The sequence below is a fragment of the Haliaeetus albicilla genome, chromosome 6 (assembly GCF_947461875.1).
Source record: "Haliaeetus albicilla chromosome 6, bHalAlb1.1, whole genome shotgun sequence".
Classification (NCBI taxonomy): Eukaryota; Metazoa; Chordata; class Aves; order Accipitriformes; family Accipitridae; genus Haliaeetus; species Haliaeetus albicilla.
Window position 1 is genome coordinate 32,241,564 of NC_091488.1, and position 20,726 is coordinate 32,262,289.

At 48.8% G+C, this 20,726-nt stretch overlaps 1 protein-coding gene and 2 non-coding genes across 3 annotated transcripts in view; 2 read left to right on the plus strand and 1 right to left on the minus strand.

The window, feature by feature from the left end:
- The first annotated feature begins 1,503 nt into the window (after positions 1 to 1,503).
- TRNAP-CGG (transfer RNA proline (anticodon CGG)) lies at positions 1,504 to 1,575 on the plus strand. The gene has a single exon. It is a non-coding gene; the product is annotated as a tRNA-Pro (tRNA).
- Positions 1,576 to 2,137: 562 nt separating this feature from the next.
- On the minus strand, positions 2,138 to 2,209 carry TRNAP-AGG (transfer RNA proline (anticodon AGG)). The gene has a single exon. It is a non-coding gene; the product is annotated as a tRNA-Pro (tRNA).
- A 4,787-nt stretch (positions 2,210 to 6,996) lies between these two features.
- The window catches only part of MPZL1 (myelin protein zero like 1), a gene marked incomplete at its 5' end in the record, with an annotated part of 40,386 nt that continues 26,656 nt past the window's right edge, over positions 6,997 to 20,726 (plus strand). The window contains one exon of the mRNA XM_069785460.1: positions 6,997 to 7,330. Coding sequence (XP_069641561.1) covers positions 6,997 to 7,330 — 334 coding nt within the window. The remainder of the gene's footprint in view (positions 7,331 to 20,726) is intronic.

Sequence of the window (20,726 nt, forward strand, 5' to 3'; positions counted from 1 at the left end):
TTGGCTTGGCATATGGGGTGAGGGCGCGTATTCAGACCCATATGTATCTGTCAGATTGCTGAGGCTGGAGTGTATAATGTCAGGTTTAAGAACACTGATGGTCAAACAGGAAAATGCCCTCAGCAAGAAAAATCTGATATAATTTTTGTAATTCCTCTCTGTAGATGGTGCCTGAAAGACAAAAAAAAAGTAAAAGCACAAACGTTATAGGCCAGAAGACCTTTAAATTGGGGGAGGGGGAAGGGAAGGATGGAAAACAGAGCAAGAATAAAGATATAGTGGAGAAAGGAATGCAGCAGAAGAGCAAGGAGACTGTTGCAGTTGTGTTTGGCTGGGAGCTTGTTGGTTTTATGGTTATTTTTTGATTGGTCTGTGTTTAAACTGTAGCGTGAGCCACAAGAAAAGTGTTGGATGGGTGAAGACTGAAGGCAATTACTCATGGGAGGAATAGGGTTTTTTGAAAGGTCTGGGATGCAAGGGAGGCTGGTACAGAGGTGTGGAAACAGGAGGGGGAAGCTTGAGGGTGGCAGGAAGCGTTGGCAAGATACAGCACATCAGGGACCAAGTGGGAGCCAAAGAAGCAGTGGGGAGTGGGTACAGAAAACGAAGGGAACGCCGCCGGCTCCTCTGGGCACCAACACATGAGAAATACACTCCCAACACTGAGGCACTTCTCCCAGAAGCCCCAGGCCCTTTACTAAGCCATTTCCCTCGCAGCCTCTGGCAGGCCACAACGGCCACTCCTGTGGCCACTTGCTGGAACGGAACCACCAGCTGCCCCCCACAGGCCCTCACCTCACCCGCCTGGGGGGCTGCCATGAGAGGATTCGCACGCATCTGCGCACGCAGTTACGTGCGTATCCCCCCTACCCGACCCCACAGGGCAGGAGGGCGCGGGGGCTGGAAGGCCCTGCCCGCCCCACTGAGGAGAGCGGCACGCGCCGCCGCCCGCCCTCACACCTCGAGGGGGCGCAGCGCCTAATGGCTTGGCACTGCGCGGGCCGGGATAAACCAAAGCGGCTCGGGGGTGGGGGGAGCCCCATTCCCCCCTTCCCATCCGCTGTGAATGAGCTCGCTCGGCTTCGAGCACCGCTGGCCGTGCCTGCCCGCCACGCGCGTCTGGTGCGAGCGCGAAGCGTGGAGGGGGTTGTCGTTCCTCCGCCCCTCGGAAGAGCGCAGGAGCGGTATCTGCGCAGGGGAGCGCCGCGGGGGCCGCTGCCCCCCACCCGGGGGACTCGGAATCGTCTCTACCAAGCGGAGCCGTAGGGTCGGGGGAAGGGCGATGCCACGGGTTACCGGTGGGGGGGGGGGCAGGGGGAAATCGCAGCAGCCTCCGCAGTTAGGGAGAGGAGTGGTGTCTTCCGAAGCGGTGGGCAGAACCATTGGGAGTCTGGGGGGGGGGGGAGGCAGACCCACGAAGACGCTGGAGGGGATCTCTGGCGCTGGGCGGGAGGAGGCGGGAAGTAAGTGAAGTGCTGAGCTGGGGAGGAGGCAAGAGAGAGCGGCTCGTTGGTCTAGGGGTATGATTCTCGCTTCGGGTGCGAGAGGTCCCGGGTTCAAATCCCGGACGAGCCCGCTGGAAAAGGGGGCGCGGCGGCAGCTCCTGTTTTGTCGGCCGCGGTGCCCCCGGCCGCGTTTTTGTGCTTCGGCGCCTCGGGCCCGCCCGCGGCGGGAGGGTGGGCTCGGGGAAAGGAGCCGGTGCCGGGGGAGCGGCAGGCTCCGCGGATGCCCCGGCGGCACGGCCATGGTTTGCGGAGGCAGAGCGGCCGTGGGGGACACAGGTGGGCCCTCGGGGAGGGGGAGGAGCCGCCCCGAAGCCCCCTCTCGCGGGGAGTGCGGAGAGGTGAGGGGGAAGGCCGGGGGCTACCGAGGGGTAGCGGCGCCCAGTGCGAGGCGGAGAGGGGGCGCAAGACGGGAGGGATGACCCCTTCCTCGTGAGTTACTGCCGCTTATTCGTGGCGCTGAAAAGGAACGGGTCTCATCGGAAGGCCTCTCCGTGCCCCTTCGCGGTGTGTGGGAGCCGCCGGTGTCTGCCGGAGGAGCGCAGCGGAGGACACTGAGTCGCATCGCTGGTGCTGGGTAACGAGCGGGGCGTGAGGCGGGGCGGGGGGGGGGGGAGAAAAAAAAGACAAAAGGTGGGCTCGTCCGGGATTTGAACCCGGGACCTCTCGCACCCTAAGCGAGAATCATACCCCTAGACCAACGAGCCGCCATGAGGAGCTCTTTCTCTCCCTTCCAGAGGAACGCTCGAGCGCTGCCGCCCGGCCCGGCCCGGCCCCGCCAACCCGGCTCCGGCCCCCCCGGCGCCCGCCCGCAGCCGGGGGCGGTGCGGGCCTCGGGCTGCGCCGTCGGCTGGAGCCGACACGGGCTGTGGGTCGTTTGCCGGGCCCCGAACGCTCTCTTCTACGGCAGCCGTGCCCGCGAGCTCGTAAGAGGCGCCGAAATGCGAAGCCCCGCGAAGACAGCGTTACGTAAACGTGAGGTGGCAAACGGGCTCCGTGTGGCAGCCGAGCGTTTGCAGGCGGGTGCCAGCCTGGGACCTGACTCGTCGCAGGAGCCCGGCGGCCGCGGAGGCCGAGGGTTCCCCCCTGCCGCACTCAGCCTGGGGGGCCGGGAGCCCTGCGGCTCACCTCAGCCCGCGTTTGACCGGCAGGGGCTGTGTGGCAGTACATTGCGTCCGTAACAGGCTGCCCCGAGGGGTGGCTGTGCCCGCTGGGCACCCACCCCTCACGGCCGCCCGAACGCCTGCCCCGCCGGTGCCGCAGCCCACCGAGGAGCCGTCGGGCCTTGCGGGGACTGTTCTTCTGCAGCGGCCTTGTTGGGACAGCTCAAACAAATCTCGGGTGCGCAGCCTGTCCCGCTTTTTTGCGGTGCTCCCTATTACTGATGAGGCACGCGCGTGCTGTTACTGCGCCTGCTGTTCTCTGGGTGTCTTCCAATGGCTGTGGCAACCTTATCTACCCTTGTGTGCAAAATGTGCTTAATACCGGTCTAGCCATTAACCGCAGCAGTCAAACCACAAACCCCAACCAAAAGAAAGGCTCACGGTTCATTTCCAGAATTTAAAACTGTACTACAGCCAAGCAGTGGTGACATTACTTTCCTACTTTACAGGTGATGATTTTATGCAGACCTGTTTAAGTATCAGAGTCTTCTTACAAGAAACACTGATGCTGGTCAGGCCAGTGCTACCCTGGTTCTTGTCTCCATACGGTAATAGTCGCTAAACTAATTTTGCCTATATTCCAAGAAACTGGGGGGGAAGGTGGGAGGGAGAGACAGGAAAAATAATTGCTTTCATTTTATGAAGGTTATCAAGAATACTTGTGGCTCGAGTTGTTCCGTGGCATCAGTTCAGCACCGGAATAGCTCATCATTAGCATCCTTTTCCATTGTAAGTTTTCCTCAGAACACTTCTCCTTGTGTAGTGGGTGATCCAAGACATTCTTCTTAATTGAATTACAGAAAAATAATTATCAAACTCTTCCAAATACTGTATGCAATTACTGTGCTGCTACCAGCTCTGAGTTTTGAAAGAACCACTGCATTTCTATTTAACCAGAGTAAACATAAATGTAGCACTATCTGCCAGTCACAATTTCTCCCAACTTGCAGAGGAAAAAGTAATGTAATAGACACCCAATACTTTCTTTTACAAATAGAGCTTGTTTTTTCTTTCTCTCTCATGTTCTTCTCTTACTGATTCAAAATGAGCGTGCTGGGTGGGGTATTTTTTTCAGGAATGCATATCTCTGCACACTAAACAGTGTCTACTGTACAATTCCTCTGGGAGGTACGGAGATGCAGGCTAAACAGAAAACAAAACCATTAAAAATGTAAAATCAGTTGGAATATATTTGCTTCTCCTCCTAGAAGATGTTACCCTTATTTGGTTTGACATCATAATCCTGCTTGCTCTCTCTGGCAAGCTAGTAGAGAGCTCTCCAAAACAGTAGGATAAGAGAGGTCTGAATTTCTAACATAAACAGCAACCACGACAAAAATTATTTAACCTCCTCCCCAGTGACACACACTTTTTTAGGTCTTCCTTTTGTGATAAGCGGAAACAAAAAAGACACAAAAGCATTTTTCTTTCTCTTGTGAGACTGAATGCTGATTTTACTGCATGTGTTAGGAACCAGTTAGGCAACTTGACAGCAGCCTGCTGGGAGGCTGCTGTGGTCTCTCTTGCCCCACTGTCTGACCAGTCCTGCTCTGCTGCTGCAGTTTGTCTGACCTTATGGGGAATGGGTGCAGTGTGAAGAAAAGTAACTCCCCACCTCTCCATTTGCAGACAGAAAAAATGAGTATGTTGCCAGCTAAGTGAGCTGAATTACAATAAGTTTGATTAATACCAGTATTATCACTATAAAGACTGTAGAATTGCATAGCTAGAGGGAAAAAGGACGGCAGCAGCAACACCTTTATTTGGGTTAGCTTATCAGGGAGTTGTGTGCTGAGATGAGTTAAGGAACTGTGTAGAGATGAGTTAAGGAATTGTGTAGCACCGCTTATAAGCTCTGCATTTAACAGCTCACTAGGAGAAGTGTTCCCAGTTTTTTTTGTCATAACCTTAATAGTAACATGTCATAGCATACAAATGCAATATATGTTCCTCAGGACAAACTAAGTTGTTCCAGCACCCTGCTTCCTCTCTGGAAATAGCACAAGACAATAATTTGATCATTACTGTCTGGATAAAAAATGGTCTATAGTAAGCAGACCAGATACTCTCCCAAATGTTCTCTGTATTGAACAGCAGTACTACTACACAGCAAATGGGGCAATCATAGGGCTGTACCTGTGACGTTACCTCAGCTCTGTCAGGGAAGGGAGAGGTTGTAGGAATCCTCTGGCAAGGGGCATGCATGGCTGAATCAGGCTTATTAGTACGTAGAAAGAGAATGCGTGGGCTCTGTGAAGGACAGTAAATTTGAGAATAAGAAGGATTTTTTTTTTTAAGCTTCAGGTTGAGCTGTCTTGAAAAAAAGCCTAGAAAGATGAAGCTTGGCCTGTTGAGGGGATTGAATATTTTTAAACTGTGTGGTACTAAAGAACTTGAAGGTAAACAGTGAACTCTGGGTATTGAGGTGCTTGATGTTGGTAGAGCACTTCCAGTCACTGAGGAGAGCTGTAAGCGGTGGGTGGAGTTTCCAGGGAAAGGAAGAGCTCTGAGGGAGTATTGAGGCAAAAGGGCTTGGGATGAAAGGCTTATCACTGCGTATCAGTTTCTGCTCCATTTGGAAGGTGGCGATATTGATCAGTTGGCTAAAGACTCAGTTACAAGGGAAGTCAGAGAGACTAAATGATGCAGCGACCAAATAAGGTGATAATTCCCTCCGATACAAAGCGTTGCCTGTGTTGATTTTTGTTCCCAATTGCTGCCCTGAATTTCTGGTAGCCTGGGTTTCTAGGAAACACGTACAACAGTTAGCTGAGGAATATGCTCCAGAGCTTCCCCCTAGGGCATAAATAATGAATGCATACGCCATTACATTTTAAATGCCATGAGAACTGTAACCTGGTGTCTTGCATCATAGCTGGAAAAAAAAAAAACCCACCCTGCCTGTGTTTTTGCAGGGGCTTGCTTCGTCATGGCCCTCCTCAACATGGCACACAGTAGCAGGGCTTTCCTGTGGCCTCTTTCATCTGCAGATGTGATTAGGTGGCCAGAGTGACAGAGAAACTGGTGGCACATGCTTCTGGGAGAGGACCAGCATTCATGGAGCACTGGGCAGGAGTGAACCAAGCACACTGCAGGCCTCTGAAGTATCATGGATGCATTGAGCAATAACCTTGTGATATGACTAAGCTCGTGCAACTTCTTTAAAGTACATAGCTTAGCAAAAGAAGAAACTGATACAAAGATTATCCCAAAAGAGAGGAAGTAAAGCAAGGAGATAAAGAAGGGAGGGTGCAAGCCTGGTCTCAGGGGGTCCATAACAGCAGGGAACCCAGTCAGTAAGCTGGGGGAAATTCCAAGCAGGTATTTTCAGGTGAAAGGCAAAGGCGGTTATGTAGCTCGGCGTAGCAGGAGAGCTTCTGAAGGAGCCTGTACTTACAAGCAACACATGCCAGAACAGGCTTTCCGAGTTAACAGGGAAGAACAAGAAGGATCTTGGTGAACGCAGGGGGAACCCACCCTTGGCCATGCTCGCAGCCTGCAGCAGCACTCTCCCGCCTCCCTTGCAGCTTGGGACAAGCGCTCGGGATGCGCATTGTGATGTGCACCCGGAGGAACTTGCTTCCCAATGCCTGTGCAGAGGCTGGAACACTGAATGAGTATTGCGGTCTGCTCCCGCTGTCGTTTCTCTTTGGAAAACTAGGCCTAGTAGCGCACAGCAAGAGAATCACATCGTTGAGAGTGTCTTGAGACACAGCGCTGTGCTGTGATCAGACTGAATTCTGCTGTGGTCCTCGCAGGCCGCAACAGCAACAGACCCACTGCTCTCGTGTAGATCTTGACTAACAAACGCATAACTCCCTTTGCGTGGCTGTCAGTTATTTCCAGGACGTTCTAACGTCAGGTAGGAAGATCGCTGGCCTCCCTCCGGAGGTGCTCGGGTAAGCTTTCCGCACAGAAGGTTAGCGCTCGGGCAGCACCAGAGCCCGAGGCGAGGGCATTTGGCGCTGGGCTGCCTTGGGCTCCCTCGCTGCGCCCGCACGGAGGCAGGGCAGCGGGGGCGCAGGGCAGCAAGAGCGCGGTACCGGAGAGGTGAAGGCAGGCGGGCGGCAGCACCGGCCGGTCCTGCTGCCGGCAGAGGCCGAAGCATCCGTCAGCGGCGAGAGCCGGCGTTCCCAGGCTTCCCCTCTGCCAGCACGGACGGGGATGGGGACGGGGATGCCGCCGCCGCGCTCCTGTCCCCGAGTGCCCCGGACTTCACTGAACCGGGGGCAGCTCGCCCGCGCCGCGCCCGCGGCGACACGCCCACAACAGCGGCCGCCGGGAGGTGCGGGGGGGGGGGAACCTAGTAATGTGCTCGGCTCGGGGGGCGGGTCAGTGCGTTCCCTGCCCGGATAGGACTCCTGGACTTGACGGGTGGCTCCCCTAGCCAATCCTCGGGGAGGAGCGGGGCAGGGCCGGGGCGTGGGCGAGGGGGACGCGGGAGGTGTGCGCGAGTGACAGCGGCGGGGCCCTATCCCGACGAGGGAAGGGGGCTGCGGAAAGCAGGGGGGCGGGCCCGCGGCCGGGGGCGGACAATGGGGGCGCGGGGTGGCGGCGGTAGGAAGATGGCAGCGGCCGGAGGCACCGCGGGGCGCCCGGCGGCCGCCGCTCCAGCGCGGCTCCCCTGCTCGGCGTGGCTGCTGGCCGCCGCCGCCCTGATCGCCGGTGAGCGAGAGAGCGAGCGCGGGCCGGCCGGCCGGCCGCCGCCGCCGCCGCTTGCCCCCGCGGGGCTGCGCTCGTAGCCGGGGCGGATCTCGATGCGGCGGGGGGAGCTGCCCGAGCCGAGCCGACCCGGGGCGCGGCAGGCGGCGGCGGCGGGCTGGGCCGGGCTCGTCGGCCTGGGTCGGGCCCGGCGGGGGCCGCCGGCGCCGATCGGGGCTGGGGAGAGAGGCGCCGGGCCCTCGGGGGTGAGGCGGGCGCAGGCGGGGCGGCCCTTCCCCGGCCCGTACCGCGCCCCTGGCGGAGGGTGCCGCCCGGGGCGGGCGAGGGCTGCCGGGGCGGCGGCCCGCGTCCGGCCGGTTCGTCCCGTTGAGCGCCGCTCCCGGTCGTCGTCGCCGGGTTACCGGGACGGAGGGCGACGTCGCGGGCGGGGTCCGGCGTTGCTGTTCCCTGCCCGCCCGCTTCAGAATCGGCCCCCTCCGCCTCGGCTGGCGGGGCTCGGACCGGCGTCGCGGCTGCGTTTCCCGCGGGCCGAGCGGCGGCCTGCCTGGGGCTGCGCCCCGCCGCCCACCCCGCGCGTCCCGGGGCGCCGGCGTGGCCAGGGCCCGGTGGTGCCGCGGGGGGCAGGGGCGCGATGCGTGGCGGCCCCGCGGCAGCACCTGCCAGTTCTTTCTCGGCTGGTTGTTAAGTCAGAGGACGCGACTCGCCTTTGTTGAGGGAAGGCACGGCGCGGCGCGGCGTGGAGGCGACCGGCACGTGGGGATGCTGGAGTTGTGGTGGATGACTCGGAAAACACCTTTGATTTGGTCAGTGCCGACGTATTTGGGTGGAGGAGTAATTACATCAGCCAAAAATGAAGTGCTTATGACTCGTGTAGGTGGAGAGTAGGTACAGGGCTGTGGAGCGGTAGAAATGGCAGGGGTAATGCTTAACTTTGCTGTGCCTTATATTCTTACAGGGCAAGGAGTTCTACGTTTCACATAGCCTTCTGAAATGAAAAGATCGTACGCATTTCCCAAGGTAGCTCAGTGTGTGTAGATCCTAGGCGTGAGCAGTGATGGTATGGCACCTGAAGATACCTTTGGTTGGCAATACTTGCTTAGTGGGTAAAACTTTGCAAAGTATTTCAGTAGGAATCATTAAAGAAGCCTGATGCCTTCTCAGTTCATATGTCTGGAAAACTGTGTAACACTAAGGCCATCCGGAAGGAGGCTTAATAGGGAACTGTGCTGAGTGGTATGAAACCTAAAACTTCTCATTTCCAAATACCATTGTTTGGATTGGTTTAAGATTACTGCACTTTGCAATAGACGTAAGTTGAGATTGCTAAGCTTGGTGTGTATCTTCAGAGACAGCCTTAATATTTAGAATTAAGTAGGTAGATATGATATATACATAGCTTACAGTAAAACTAAGTTCTCTGAAAATAAATGTGGAGACAAGAGAAGAAGGAAGCATATTTTCCCTGACCACAACAAAAGGTACAACTACAGTAATGCTATGGGTAGCTGGCAGTAGTAGATCATTCTACAAAGTCTGAGGTATGTAACCAAATATAGTATCTTGAAACCGAGCAAAGCTACAAGATACTCTTTTGGAAGAGACCCCTCCCTAGGGTAGAAACTATCTAAAAAGTGAGATTGCAATTTAAAGGAATAAATGGGTGTTAAAATCACAATCTTATCTGTGTTGAACTGTGTTTCTGTTCCCATCCCTACAACTCTTTGATTTTTTTTCTAACTCCATAAGTTATTCCCATGTTGGCTTCTTCTCTCTGTGCTTATACTGCACATCCGTAATCCTTCTGTCTGCTTTGAAAAGGCACTTTTATTTTTTTGTCCATGTGTGGGATTGGCACAAGGTTTACATCTCTGCATGGGAATAAGCGACCAGAGTGCAGGCTCTTCACCTCTTTTGCATATGCAAAGTAGCTTGGTGATTGGTAGGGAAAAGATGACTAGAATTTGGGGTTGTAAGGAGTCCAGTGTAATAAATACTCTGCTTTTTGGCTTGCATGTGTTGTTCTGGTTCCTGCTGTTTTTCAAGGACCCTCTTTCCATTCCCTTTCCTCATGCTGGATTTTCATCTAGTGAGAGGTTCAGAAATAAAAAACTGCCAAGCAAAAGGGCAAGGGCAGAAGTGGTGTTTTCAGAGGGCTGTTGCCGCTCAGTTGCTCGGATGTGATGTGTGGCTGGGTAACGTGCTGCGTGGCTTAGCTGCTGTGGCTTGTGACTCCTCTTCTGCCTCTTCATATGCTCGATGGCAGACCTGTTTCCTGTGGCCAGTAACCTGCAGTATTACTTAGGGCACCGTGTTGTACAGGCCTGGTTTAACATCACAGTCTGCTTTGCCAAGCCAAGCAGGTCACTGTTGCTTCACAGCTCAGTACAGATAAGGGGGTTTAAGCTTATTTTCTTGTGTGCACCTGCATGCGTGCATTAGAAGTTCATCTTGCTTGTTTACGCTCAGTCATCTGAAAACCTGGTTGCTTCATTTACTTGTAAGAATGAAGGATCATTGTCAAATGTACTGTTTGTGATCCTGTGGACATTTGTGGCATAAGTAGTTAATCTAGGTATAATCTCTTGTATGGGTGGGTGAGCCTTGAGCAACTAGTCAAGAGTATCAAGAAAATGGATTATTTTGCAATCCTGAATTTGTAAACCATGTAAGTATCACTTAAAGTGATATCGTGTCAGTGTTTAACGTGAAGGTGGTGCCTGATTGCTTCTGAAAGTCTCAAAGAATGTCTAGACATTACTGGAAGGAATGTTACTGATATTTCTACTATTCTTTTTGATGCCAACAAAGCCTGATCTTTTTTTTTTTTCTTTCTCCCACTACTCCTTTTATACACACTTGCATACATGTGCACAAATGCACATACACACAGGTCAGTAACAAGCAGAGGAGTATTGAGATGTTAAATAGCTCAAGTGCCTATTGCTGCTTTGAGCTCACCTGTACATTTCAGTTGCTGCTTGAAATGTTTCATGAAAATAACAGTGTAAGTCAGGGTTACAATGCTCATTTCATGTTTGTGCCAGGTTTAGTCAGAGTTGCTGTATTCACCCCGTCAGAAGCTGTTAGTTCTTTTAAGCTGAGCCCACTGATGCTGCAGGTAGGAAGACTTCCTTGCCTGCAGTGCTAAGCAGATTCTGCAAAAGGAAAAGGTGATAAGGCGAATAAACTCTTCTCTCTGCTGATTGGATTGATGGTGGGACTGCTGTGCAGGTCACCTCGCTTGCAGCAGCAAGAAGTTCTTGAATATGTTGAAAAGACTGTGGCTTAATATTTTGGTGATAAAATGAGGTTTAGTGCCACCTCGTAAAATGGCTAGGTTCTTCGTGACCCCCGCCACCCAACAGACCTCTACCTCTATGTAAATAACGATGAGCATGGCTCTTCTGCTTGTTATCTGAGTGGTGGTTGATTGCGTTAAGCAGCGATTCCACTGTCAGTCTGTGGATTTAGCTTATCCTGACTGATAATTGCAGATGGTGAATGTCCTGTGTACCATACAGGGTACCTTCAGTCTAGATGGAAGACCAAAGAAATGAACCCTAGTTTTACAAGGCAGATGTCTTACACTGTTTGACTTGAAAGGTTTTACTCTGAATAGTTTCTAAAGAATTATTATTTTGCTAGAGAGGTGCTATATAGGTCATTATGAAGTCGTCTATCTAAAGCTTATTATTAGCACCCATAGTGGGAGTTCTTTGAGTGTGATGTGTGATGTGGTTTGATTATGTATGGCGTACATGGCTCTTTCTACCATCTACATGTAATTAACTGATAAATTAACAGAGTCTCATATGCAAAAAAAAAATATTAAGCTGTTGAATGCTAACTCAGGACATCCTAGGAATACATCAGAAGGCTGGAAGGCCTGGATATGAAAACATTTACATCCTTACGGTTTGTGTCTTTTTTTTTTTTTGGTGTGGTTTATTTATCTTCATTACTTTGCTGATCTGGGTTAGTGTGACCCTGCGTGTAGTGATTAGCACAATGGAGAGGATGCTAACGTCTCATGTAAGAGGAAGTTGTGGTGGGAGAGGACAACAAGTTCTGAACTGGCTTTGCTGCTGGTGAAGAGGCTCAGGGAACTCTTAACTTCAGTGATTTGCTGTTATCTCAAACCAGCAGTTACTTAGAAGAGCAAGTGTTTACTCAGGCTAGGGTTTAGCAGTAAGCTGTACCCATAGCACAAATGCTATGGGTATTCATCTTGAGGCAGGGGCAACATCAGTGTTGTTTGCCCTCTGAGCTGGTTGAAAAATGACCCTTGGGCCAGGTGATTTCCCCTAGTTCCACTGATTTTTACTTCCCATACCCCCCATGTCTTTTAACTTTAAAGTAGCAGGATCATTCTGCTTTGTGTCCTGAATAAGCCTTTTTTTTTTTTTTTTTAATTGAAGATGTTTATATCAAGTAACTGTATTGGTACTCTTTTTAGCTGGGATAGAGTTAGTTTTCTTCATAGTAGGCTGTATGGTGCTATGTTCTGGATTTGTGACAAAAACAGACTTGATAACACACCAATGTTTTACATTGGTTACTTGTTTTACATTGGCTTACACAGAGCCAAGGCTTTTTCTGCTTCTCACCTTGCCCCACCAGTGAGTAGAGTGGGGGGGCACAAGGAGTTGGGAGGGGACACAGCTGGGACAGCTGACCCCAACTGACCCAAGGGATATCCCAGACCACAGGATGTCATGCTCAGCAATAAAAGCTGGGGAAGAAGTAGGAGGAAGTGGGGGGCATTTGGAGTGATGGTATTTGTCTTCCCAGGTCACTGTTACACCTGATGGAGCCCTGCTTTCCTGGGGATGGCTGAACACTTGCCTGCTGATGGAAAGCAGTGAATGTAAACTTTTGCTTTACCTATTAAGCTGTCTTTATCAAACCCATGAGTTTTCTCACTTTTACCCTTCCAATTCTCTCCTCCACCCCACTGGGAGGAGTGAGTGAGTGGCTGGGTTGCGGCTGAGCTGCCGCTGGCGTTAGTCCACAGCCCTTGTTTCCTTTTGCTGCTGTGCCTTTCAGCTCCTGCATTTTTATTTAGCTGTTGAGTTGGCACTTTCCAGTGGGTGCTGCTGATAGGTTTTGGCTTAAAGTGCATAAAGAAAACAGGAAGGCTCGTTGTTCTCATGAACTCTCTTACCTCCAACCCTGCAGAAAAAGATGCTTTGCGGTACATTTGCTGGTGCTTTACACATATGATGTTAAGGGGCATTAAGGGAGCTTGCCCTAAAACATTGGTTGCATCCTACCTTCAGTGTTTAAAATCACATTGAAGTTCTGATCCTTAAGGAGGGGTTAAACTGGGCAGTGCAGCAATTGTGTGGGTGGTGGCTGGTGGCACTTTCCTAAGTACTTTCACTTCACCAGGTGGAGGTAAATCAGGGCAGGTGAACTCCAGGTAGGCAAAACGGCCAGCGCCAGAGGTGTTTATCTTCATTTGGCTGCTAGCCATCTGTTATGCTTTTCAGTAACTTGTTTTTGTAATGTATGCAAGTGAAAGATGGTGAACAAGGCTCACTCTTGGTAATAAATTCTATAAAGCCATATGTGCAGCAGGATTTTTAAAATCTTGACTGGTTACTATGTCTTGAAGTTTTCTGATAGAGGTATTACAGGATTGCTTGACTCTTTCAGTGTGGAAGGTGTTGAGATGATGGCTGCGTGCAGATGCTGCATACCCTGCTGCTTGACAAAGTCAGTATAGGCATGGATGAAGGTGCTGCTCTAGTCAAAGGGATAGCTGTAGAAATGACCTCATATGTGTAAACTGGGGAAGTGATGTAGAGTATGCTACAAGGGAGACCATAAACACTTCACAAAAGAGAAGCATTCCTAGGAAGAACCAGCTGAAGCAGCTCTTACTCAGTGCTTCCTAACCATGCTCAGTTGTTGTACAAATACAGTGTACAGTGGACTGAGTTAGGGTGTTGCTCTGGTTTTAAAAGAAAACAACAGGAAAAGGGCTGTTCTGAATGTGGATTAGTTCCTTGTCAGATTCATCACGTTATAAGCGTGCTTGGGAGCTATTTAAATTGGCACCACCACTGACAAATTCTTGTGAAACAATGCTTTGAAATACATAGCATGGGCTTTTTCTTTTGGTTTTGTGGTTGTGCTACTGCAAGTTATAGCTAGTTATGAGTTTGCACAGCAAGTAAGTTAGCAAGTTTGGTTAGCAAGTAAGTGTAAGATTGCTGTGAGTGAGGTGCCAGAGCTGGCAGCAGGCATTCAGCAGTCAGTGGAACAGTAAGGGATCTGGTTCTCAGAGTGCTTCAGATTTGCTTGAAGTGCTGAAAGTCCCTAGTCATACCAGAGCAGATTGGCTGTGTGACTGAGTACCCTGTTAGCTGAGGAGGGTAATCACTTGGATGACTTAATTTCAGCTGTCTCTATCTCCTTGCTCTGTTAAGTGATAGGATTTTATTTAACAGGTTTTCATCAGGTCCCTCCTTACGCAGGAAAAATCCCTGTGCTCACCTTTCAGGCTGGTGGAAATACCAATACTTGGCAAGAGATGGACATGATGCTGAGTCAGGAATGATGACTGGTGGGAGTGACTGGAACTGAAATGCTACTAATACCTTGGATGGTTCAAAGTGCATCTTCTGCAAATTTTTCTTGGTGCACATAGATTTGTCATCACTGAGCTGGTTGCAACTTTGTGGATTGATTATTGTAAAAGGGGGAAAAAAGGACAGATTCTTATGTGTTTCTGATACGGAGCTTTTTGCGCTGTATTTCCTCATGAAATTTGCCTATCCACATCCTAAATTGTACTGCCTAGTTTGTTTCGGAAATTCATAGTTCCATGCTGCTAATGCTAGATTTTGTCAAAAAGGTGCTGCACGCCATCAGCAGTTGGCAACATGACTGGTATTTTTAACACAGTTTCACTTGAAATAGTACTAGTAACTAGTGCTGATCTAAAGGGAAGCTTTTGTTCCAGCCAGTGACATGTCCATCTCCACTGTCCACACCTTGGGGGTTTTTTTTGTTTGTTTGTTTTTTGTTTTGTTTTGTTTGTTTGTTTGGTTGTTTTTGTCATTTCTTTAGTAGACATTGTGACAGTTTTAGTGGATTGCTACAGTAATTCTAGGAAATGTTTGTGATGGTGGGATGCTTTCTTCACTCTCTCTGCCCCGTGTTGAACATGTGTACCCACCTTCTCTCAGTTCTTTAGTTAAGCAAGCTTAATGATATTCTTTTTTGTGGGAGAAGCTTGGTGTCTTTCAAGGAGACTCTTCTAAGATGTACTCTTTATCTTCTTGTTCCCTGTAGCCCTTCTTTAATCTTAATTCCCATTTTCTGCAATCTTTCCCTGCGCCCAAGGAGTAATCTGCTGTGTTTGTTGGTGACTGTGTTAGTATTGCAAGATTAGAGGTAGGACAGCTGCCATCAGCTGTTCCAGTTACCCTTTGCACTTTGAATGGGTTTACTTAACTTGCCCCTTTGGGTTTTTCACTGTTTTTGTTTGACTTTGTCAACAAGAACTGTTTACTTGAATTTGAACACTTGTAAACTTACTTGGTCATGGAAGGAAAGCCACTTAAGGGCTGTTGAATGGAAAAATATGATGTCTGGTTTGGAAAGTACATGAGCTGCTGATTGGTGTCCCAGTCTCCAGCATAGGGAAGTATTGCTTTGTGATCCCCAAGGAAAAGTTACTATAACAGGGCTAGATGTTACTGGCCTTGAGACTAAATAAGCATCTGCCCAAACTTGACATATGACTGACTCTGTAATTGGGGCATGAAGGAGAGCAACTATAATGCTTACTTGTTCATGGATCTCGGCACCTTTACAAGCATCTCAATTTTATACTTTCCAGGTTGAGAGAGTGATACACCAGTGAAATTATTTTCTCGGGATTGAACAAGAAATCTGTGGCCTGGCTGGCAAGGGAGCTCAGACGTTCTTTGCTGTTTCTCATGCTTGTTCCTCGTTTCTAGTTAAAAGCATGGGCTTTGGAAGTAAATCTCAGCATAGGTTCTTCTGCTGCCCCTTGGTAGAACAATGAGCAGCTCTGCGTCATGTGGAGGAGACCACTTGAAAAACTGACTCTAGCATGGGAGCAGAAGGTGCTACCAAAGCTTAGTGACTCTGAAGACTCGTCTTTAAGTTCTGTCAAAGTAGGTGCACAGAGGTATGCAGGGCTAAGATACATGGTTGTTATTGACTTCTTTGACAGCTTTGTCACAGCCTGCTTAAGGCTTCTCAATGAAACTGTTTTCCTTTCACTTGGGGTGACAAGCTGCTATTTTTTCCCCTCATCGTTGAGTCAGGCAGAGCTTAGCTGAATATGCAGAGAGGCCAAGAGAAAGTGAATGTTGAGTTAGCAGATGCTCTTCTGAGCTTGTCTCTGCTTGGGGGATGAATGTTCCCAGCAGCCAGGCGACAGGAGGTGGTAGGTGTTCATGGGCTAGGTGTCAGCAGCTTTTCTTGCTGTTTCTTAGAGCTGGTAGGGTGCTGCAGGACCGGCTGTGTTCCTGGAGGCAGGAAGCTGTCTTTCCTTCAGCAGCCTGACTTACTTGATGAGATTGGCAACCTGGGGAGCTGTTGCAGCAGCAGCAGCAAAAAGCTGGTCTGGTGATTGGCATTTGAGAGTGAAACTGAACTCTTCTGTCCTCCTTTGAGGCAGTGGAATTTAGTTTTAGTTGCTTTGAATCTTAGATGTCAAGATAGGTTGGTGTGACTTTGTCTGGTCGTCATTTCTGTAGCTGATATTGCTTTGTGTCATATATGAATGTATGGGGTGTAGACACCAAGATTTTTTTGGGGGGGGGCTGCAGGGACAGTCTCCCTGAGGAGAGGCTGGGCCTGCCTCATGCCTGACACGGCAAGTTCCAGCGAGCTCCACTGAACGCAATGCAGGGCACAGCTGAGCCCCTCAGCCGAGCTGGTGGCACCTCTGCAATAATGTTTAAGAAAGGACAAAGCACCGCAAAGCACCACACAGGCAGTGAGGAGTGAGGGGAGAAAAAAGTGTGAGGAACAACACTGCAAACCCCAAAGTGAGAGAAGGAGGAGGGGAGAAGGTGCTCCAGGCACTGGGGCAAAGATTCCCCTGCAGCCCCTGGAAATTTTGGGAGAGAGCACACTGGAGCAGATAATCACACTGTGGCCCATGGATGACCCCAGGCTGGAGTCATTCTCCTGAAGGACTGCAAGCTCATGGGAAGAACCCATGCTGGAGCAGGGAAAAGTGTGAGGAGTGAGGAGCTGTTACGGACTGACCACAGCCCTGCATCTCCCCCTGGCTGCCTGGGAGTGAGGGGGAGGCAGAGGAGTTGGGAATGAAGGAGTGAAGTTGAGCTGGGGGGGAAAAAGAGGTGAGGGAAAGGTATTTCAGTTTTTGTCTTTGTTTCGCACTGTCCAACTCTATTTTAATTGGCTATAAAGTAAATGAATTTTCCCCAAGTCAAGTCCATTTTGCCTGAGATGGTAACTGGTAAGTCATCTCCCTGTCCTTATCTCTACCCATGAGCATTTTCATCTTATTTTCTCCCCCTGTCCTGTTTGGGAAGGGATAGTGAGAGAGCAGCTGGGTGAGCATCTGGCATCTAGCCAAGGTGAACCCACCACAATGACGTGCAAGAACATGTATGTAGAAATATATATGTATGTATGCATTTTTATATCTATATACCTAATGAGACTTCAGACCAGATAACACCATGATGGATTTCTGGTGTGGAGATGGTCAGACAGTCTGTTTTTTGTTACGCTGACATATGTGGCTCCTTAATGCTTGTGTGTTGTCCTTACAAAATACAGCATGGTTTGCTCCTGTGAGTGGAATGGCTGGCATGGATTTCACTTCCATGTTAAGGCTGAATGATGTCAATTAATTCTTTGTGTGGAAATTCGATCCAGCGTCTGGATGCTTTAACCGATCTTGTGGAGTTTCAGAGGAAAGGTTTGGGCATGTCTACTCCTGTCTATTAAGACTTGAAAGCTAGGATTCCTCTACCAGGTGTTTTATCTACAGTGAAGAAATGATGGCCTATGGGGACATAAGTGCCTATAATTGCAGTAGGGGACTATGACTTTGTGCTCGTTTTCTGAAATGTTTTGTAGGGGTCTTGCTGCTGTTGTTTCATGCAGGTTGTACAGGGAGACTGTGTTTTGTGGGAGAAAGAACTAAATGTCATGCAACTGTAGTTGAGAGTGATATTAACAGTAGACTTTGATGTTTCACAACACACTTGACATTAAGTAAGAGTATTTCTTAGTGAAAGCAAGGAGTATTTTTTAATGAAAGCATTGTTTCACAAGAGTGTGGGGTTTTTGTGACTTATGACCCCTAGTCATTAGAAAATCCCTCGTCCTCCTTTCTGATGAAACTTCCAACCTGCTGGGGAAACCATATTGAACATACCAATACACTGACTTTTCTGTCGTTTTGTTGACACCTTTAAATGTGAACTGCTCAGACTCTGTTGTATTAATGCATTTCTTTCCATTTTCCTGATCTGCAACTCTGTCATCAACCTGTTACCTGTAACAGCCTGTCTGAATCTTTTCATCTTTCTTTCATCAGACTTTTTGATTATTTCCTGATCTTTCATCCATAAGAGACTTTATTTATAAATTGTATAAACATCTGTATTACCAGGTGTCTTTAAGATAAATGAAGCAAGTTGCTTGTCTTAATTAATAACCTGATGACTAGCCATTTCAAGGGGAAGGGAGTGTAACACTTTTCCTAGTGTAGGATGGGAACTGTAGCAGCTGTAAGCATCCAGTATTTAGTGATCTGATAAAAGTTTCCACTTAGGCTGTGTTTGTGCTTGTGGAAATAAGATGCCTGTGATTACAGTGTTAGCTGGCTTGCATTCTTGGCTTGTTAGGACTCCTAGTCATCAAGCTAAGTTGGATCCAGAGGAATCGAGTTTATTTTGGTGTGTTCATAGCCTTAATTAGCAGAACTTTTCCATTGGATCCAAGATCTCAGTGGAGACTATGGTCTACAAAGAAATTTTAATTAGCTGTGTGTTAATTAGTGTAAACCTTCAGTGCAGGGAAGGATTTCCTTGTGATGTGCTACCAAACCAAATTTTCAACCTTTGCCTAGTAGAGTGGGGGCCATATTTCTGTATACAAAAATGTAGAATAAAACCAATTCTTGCCCAAAAGATTTTTTCTTTTTTTTTTTTTTAACCATTCTGAAACAAGCATAAGCAACCAGGGGATGCAAATAAAAGTAGGAAAAAAAATGACTTCACCTTTGGTAGGCATTCATCTCCAAGCTCTGGCAGCTTAGGCACTGTTGGATTTATACAGATGCTGTTACCAAATGTTTTGGAGGCACTTAAGAAGGCTTGAAGGAAGTGAAATAAGTTTGCAGTTTTTGAGCAGATCCTCTCAAGTGTGAGGGACAGTGTTTAGGAGACGGTACTACAGTGTGGATTTGAAAAGTCTGATGAGATCAATGCTATAACATGGTTGGGGGCAAGAGTCTCTTAACACTGAAACAGGGATGGGTGCTTGGATGCTTGGTGTCATTTAAATGACTGTGGCATGCATAGGTGAATCTCTATAACCCCATGTAACCTTGTTGTGTCAGCTCATGACCTTGTAACGTGTTTCTGGGATGTGGACCATAATTTTTGTATTATTGTGTTTAATCAAGGTTATAGCAGTTAGTGGTAGCGGACAAGGGGAAGTATCCAGACTTTGACCTGTAAGATAGCCAGTCATATAGGCTGTGTCTCCTGTGCAGATTAATTTGCCAGCATGTGTGACTTGGTGAGTCTCAGTTGACCTGGCCAAAGGTGTCCCGAAGAGGACACCTGTGAGGAGGACTCCCATCAGTGTGCTGTAGACAGTGACTGACCATCTTCTTTGATCAAGGTGTACCCCATTTCAAAGATACCAGTTAAATTCACTTACCAGTGCCATGCTGCAGTCTTTCATGTTACTCTGGTGAAAACTGTAAACTTGACTGCTCTTAATCTGACTGAAAGCTAAATAGTTAACCACAATTTGGTTAACTAATTAGATGCAAACTCTTGTGGTTATGAATGCTTGTCTGCTATCAATTCTGAATGGCCTTATCTTCCTATACTTTCCTGCTTGGAAGCTGTAAAGGCTTCTTCCACAGGGGTGATTTCACAGCAGTATATTGTTGTTGCCAGTCTGAAGAGTATCAGTGAGGGCACAGTGCCTGGGGGTTGTGAGCTGGGCCAGGGCTGAACTGCCTGAAAACATGTAGCTTTTTCACTCGTTTTGTGTAACCTGGAAGGCATGCTAGTGTTACCAGGAAGAAATCAAGAAGCTCTGCATGTTCAGATCTGCTTAAGCTACTGGAGAGCTATGCCTTCAGAGTTAGGAAGGTCTTGTTCCTTCGCAGCAGGTAAGTTAAAACAGTATTAAGTCAACAAAGTTGATTAGGTGGCAATGCGGTATAATGAATAATGCTTGCTCTGGGCATGCGTATGTTGAGTACTACATCTTCTATAGTCAATTCATGGAAGAGAGCGGTGATCTTGCATATGCGATGTCTTCCGCTTCTTGTTGTCACCCTTGGAGCAGTTTGGTTACCAGGAACTGCGATACTTACTGGTCTGTTACTGACCATCTGTCCAGAGCAAAAAGGATATCTCGGTAATGAAGGCCAAGATACAAAATGGAGTTTTTAGACCAGTGTCAGCTAATCGGGTGGCTAGAAACTCTGAAGAGTTCAAAGTCAAAGATGCTGTACAGGTTATGAGTTGGAGAGGCATGTGGCAGGTCCATGGTGATAAATGCATTTGTGGAGGGCTCTGGGGGAAGAAATGAGCTCTGTTTTAGTCTCATTTATCGTGAGCTGACAACTTAGCATTGACAAAGATGTCAGACTGAGACTGTTCTTTGAACGTAAGGAGACAGATCCTGAGCAGAGACACAGATCTGAGTAGTCAGTGCAGTGATGGGAGCTGAACTTGTTTTGCAGATGAGATCCCTGAGACAAGATACTGAGGAAAGAGAGACATGAGAACAGAGAGGGCATTGATGAAGAATGAAGATCCATGATGGGAACAATAAGAAAAGATTAGTAAGTAAGAGTAGTAAGTTAGTAAAAGTATGAGTGTCGTGTCCTATTTCAAGAATAGGAGGACTGTCTGAGAAGGAAGATGAGGAATGCAGTCTTTTCATTGAATAGTGGGGGCTGAAAATTTAGCTGGTGAGAGTTGATGTAATTGGAGTTAAAATTGCTCCAACAACACTAGAGATGAAAAAGAAATGTCTGAAGAGGCACAGGTGGGTTTTTTCCAACAATTTTGATGGTAGGTGAGAAAAATAAACATCTTTCTGCTGAAAAGAATTAAAGCAATTGAAGGCTAGAAGAGATATTCAGAGGGAAATATTGGGGCTATGGGCAGTTGGACAGGGT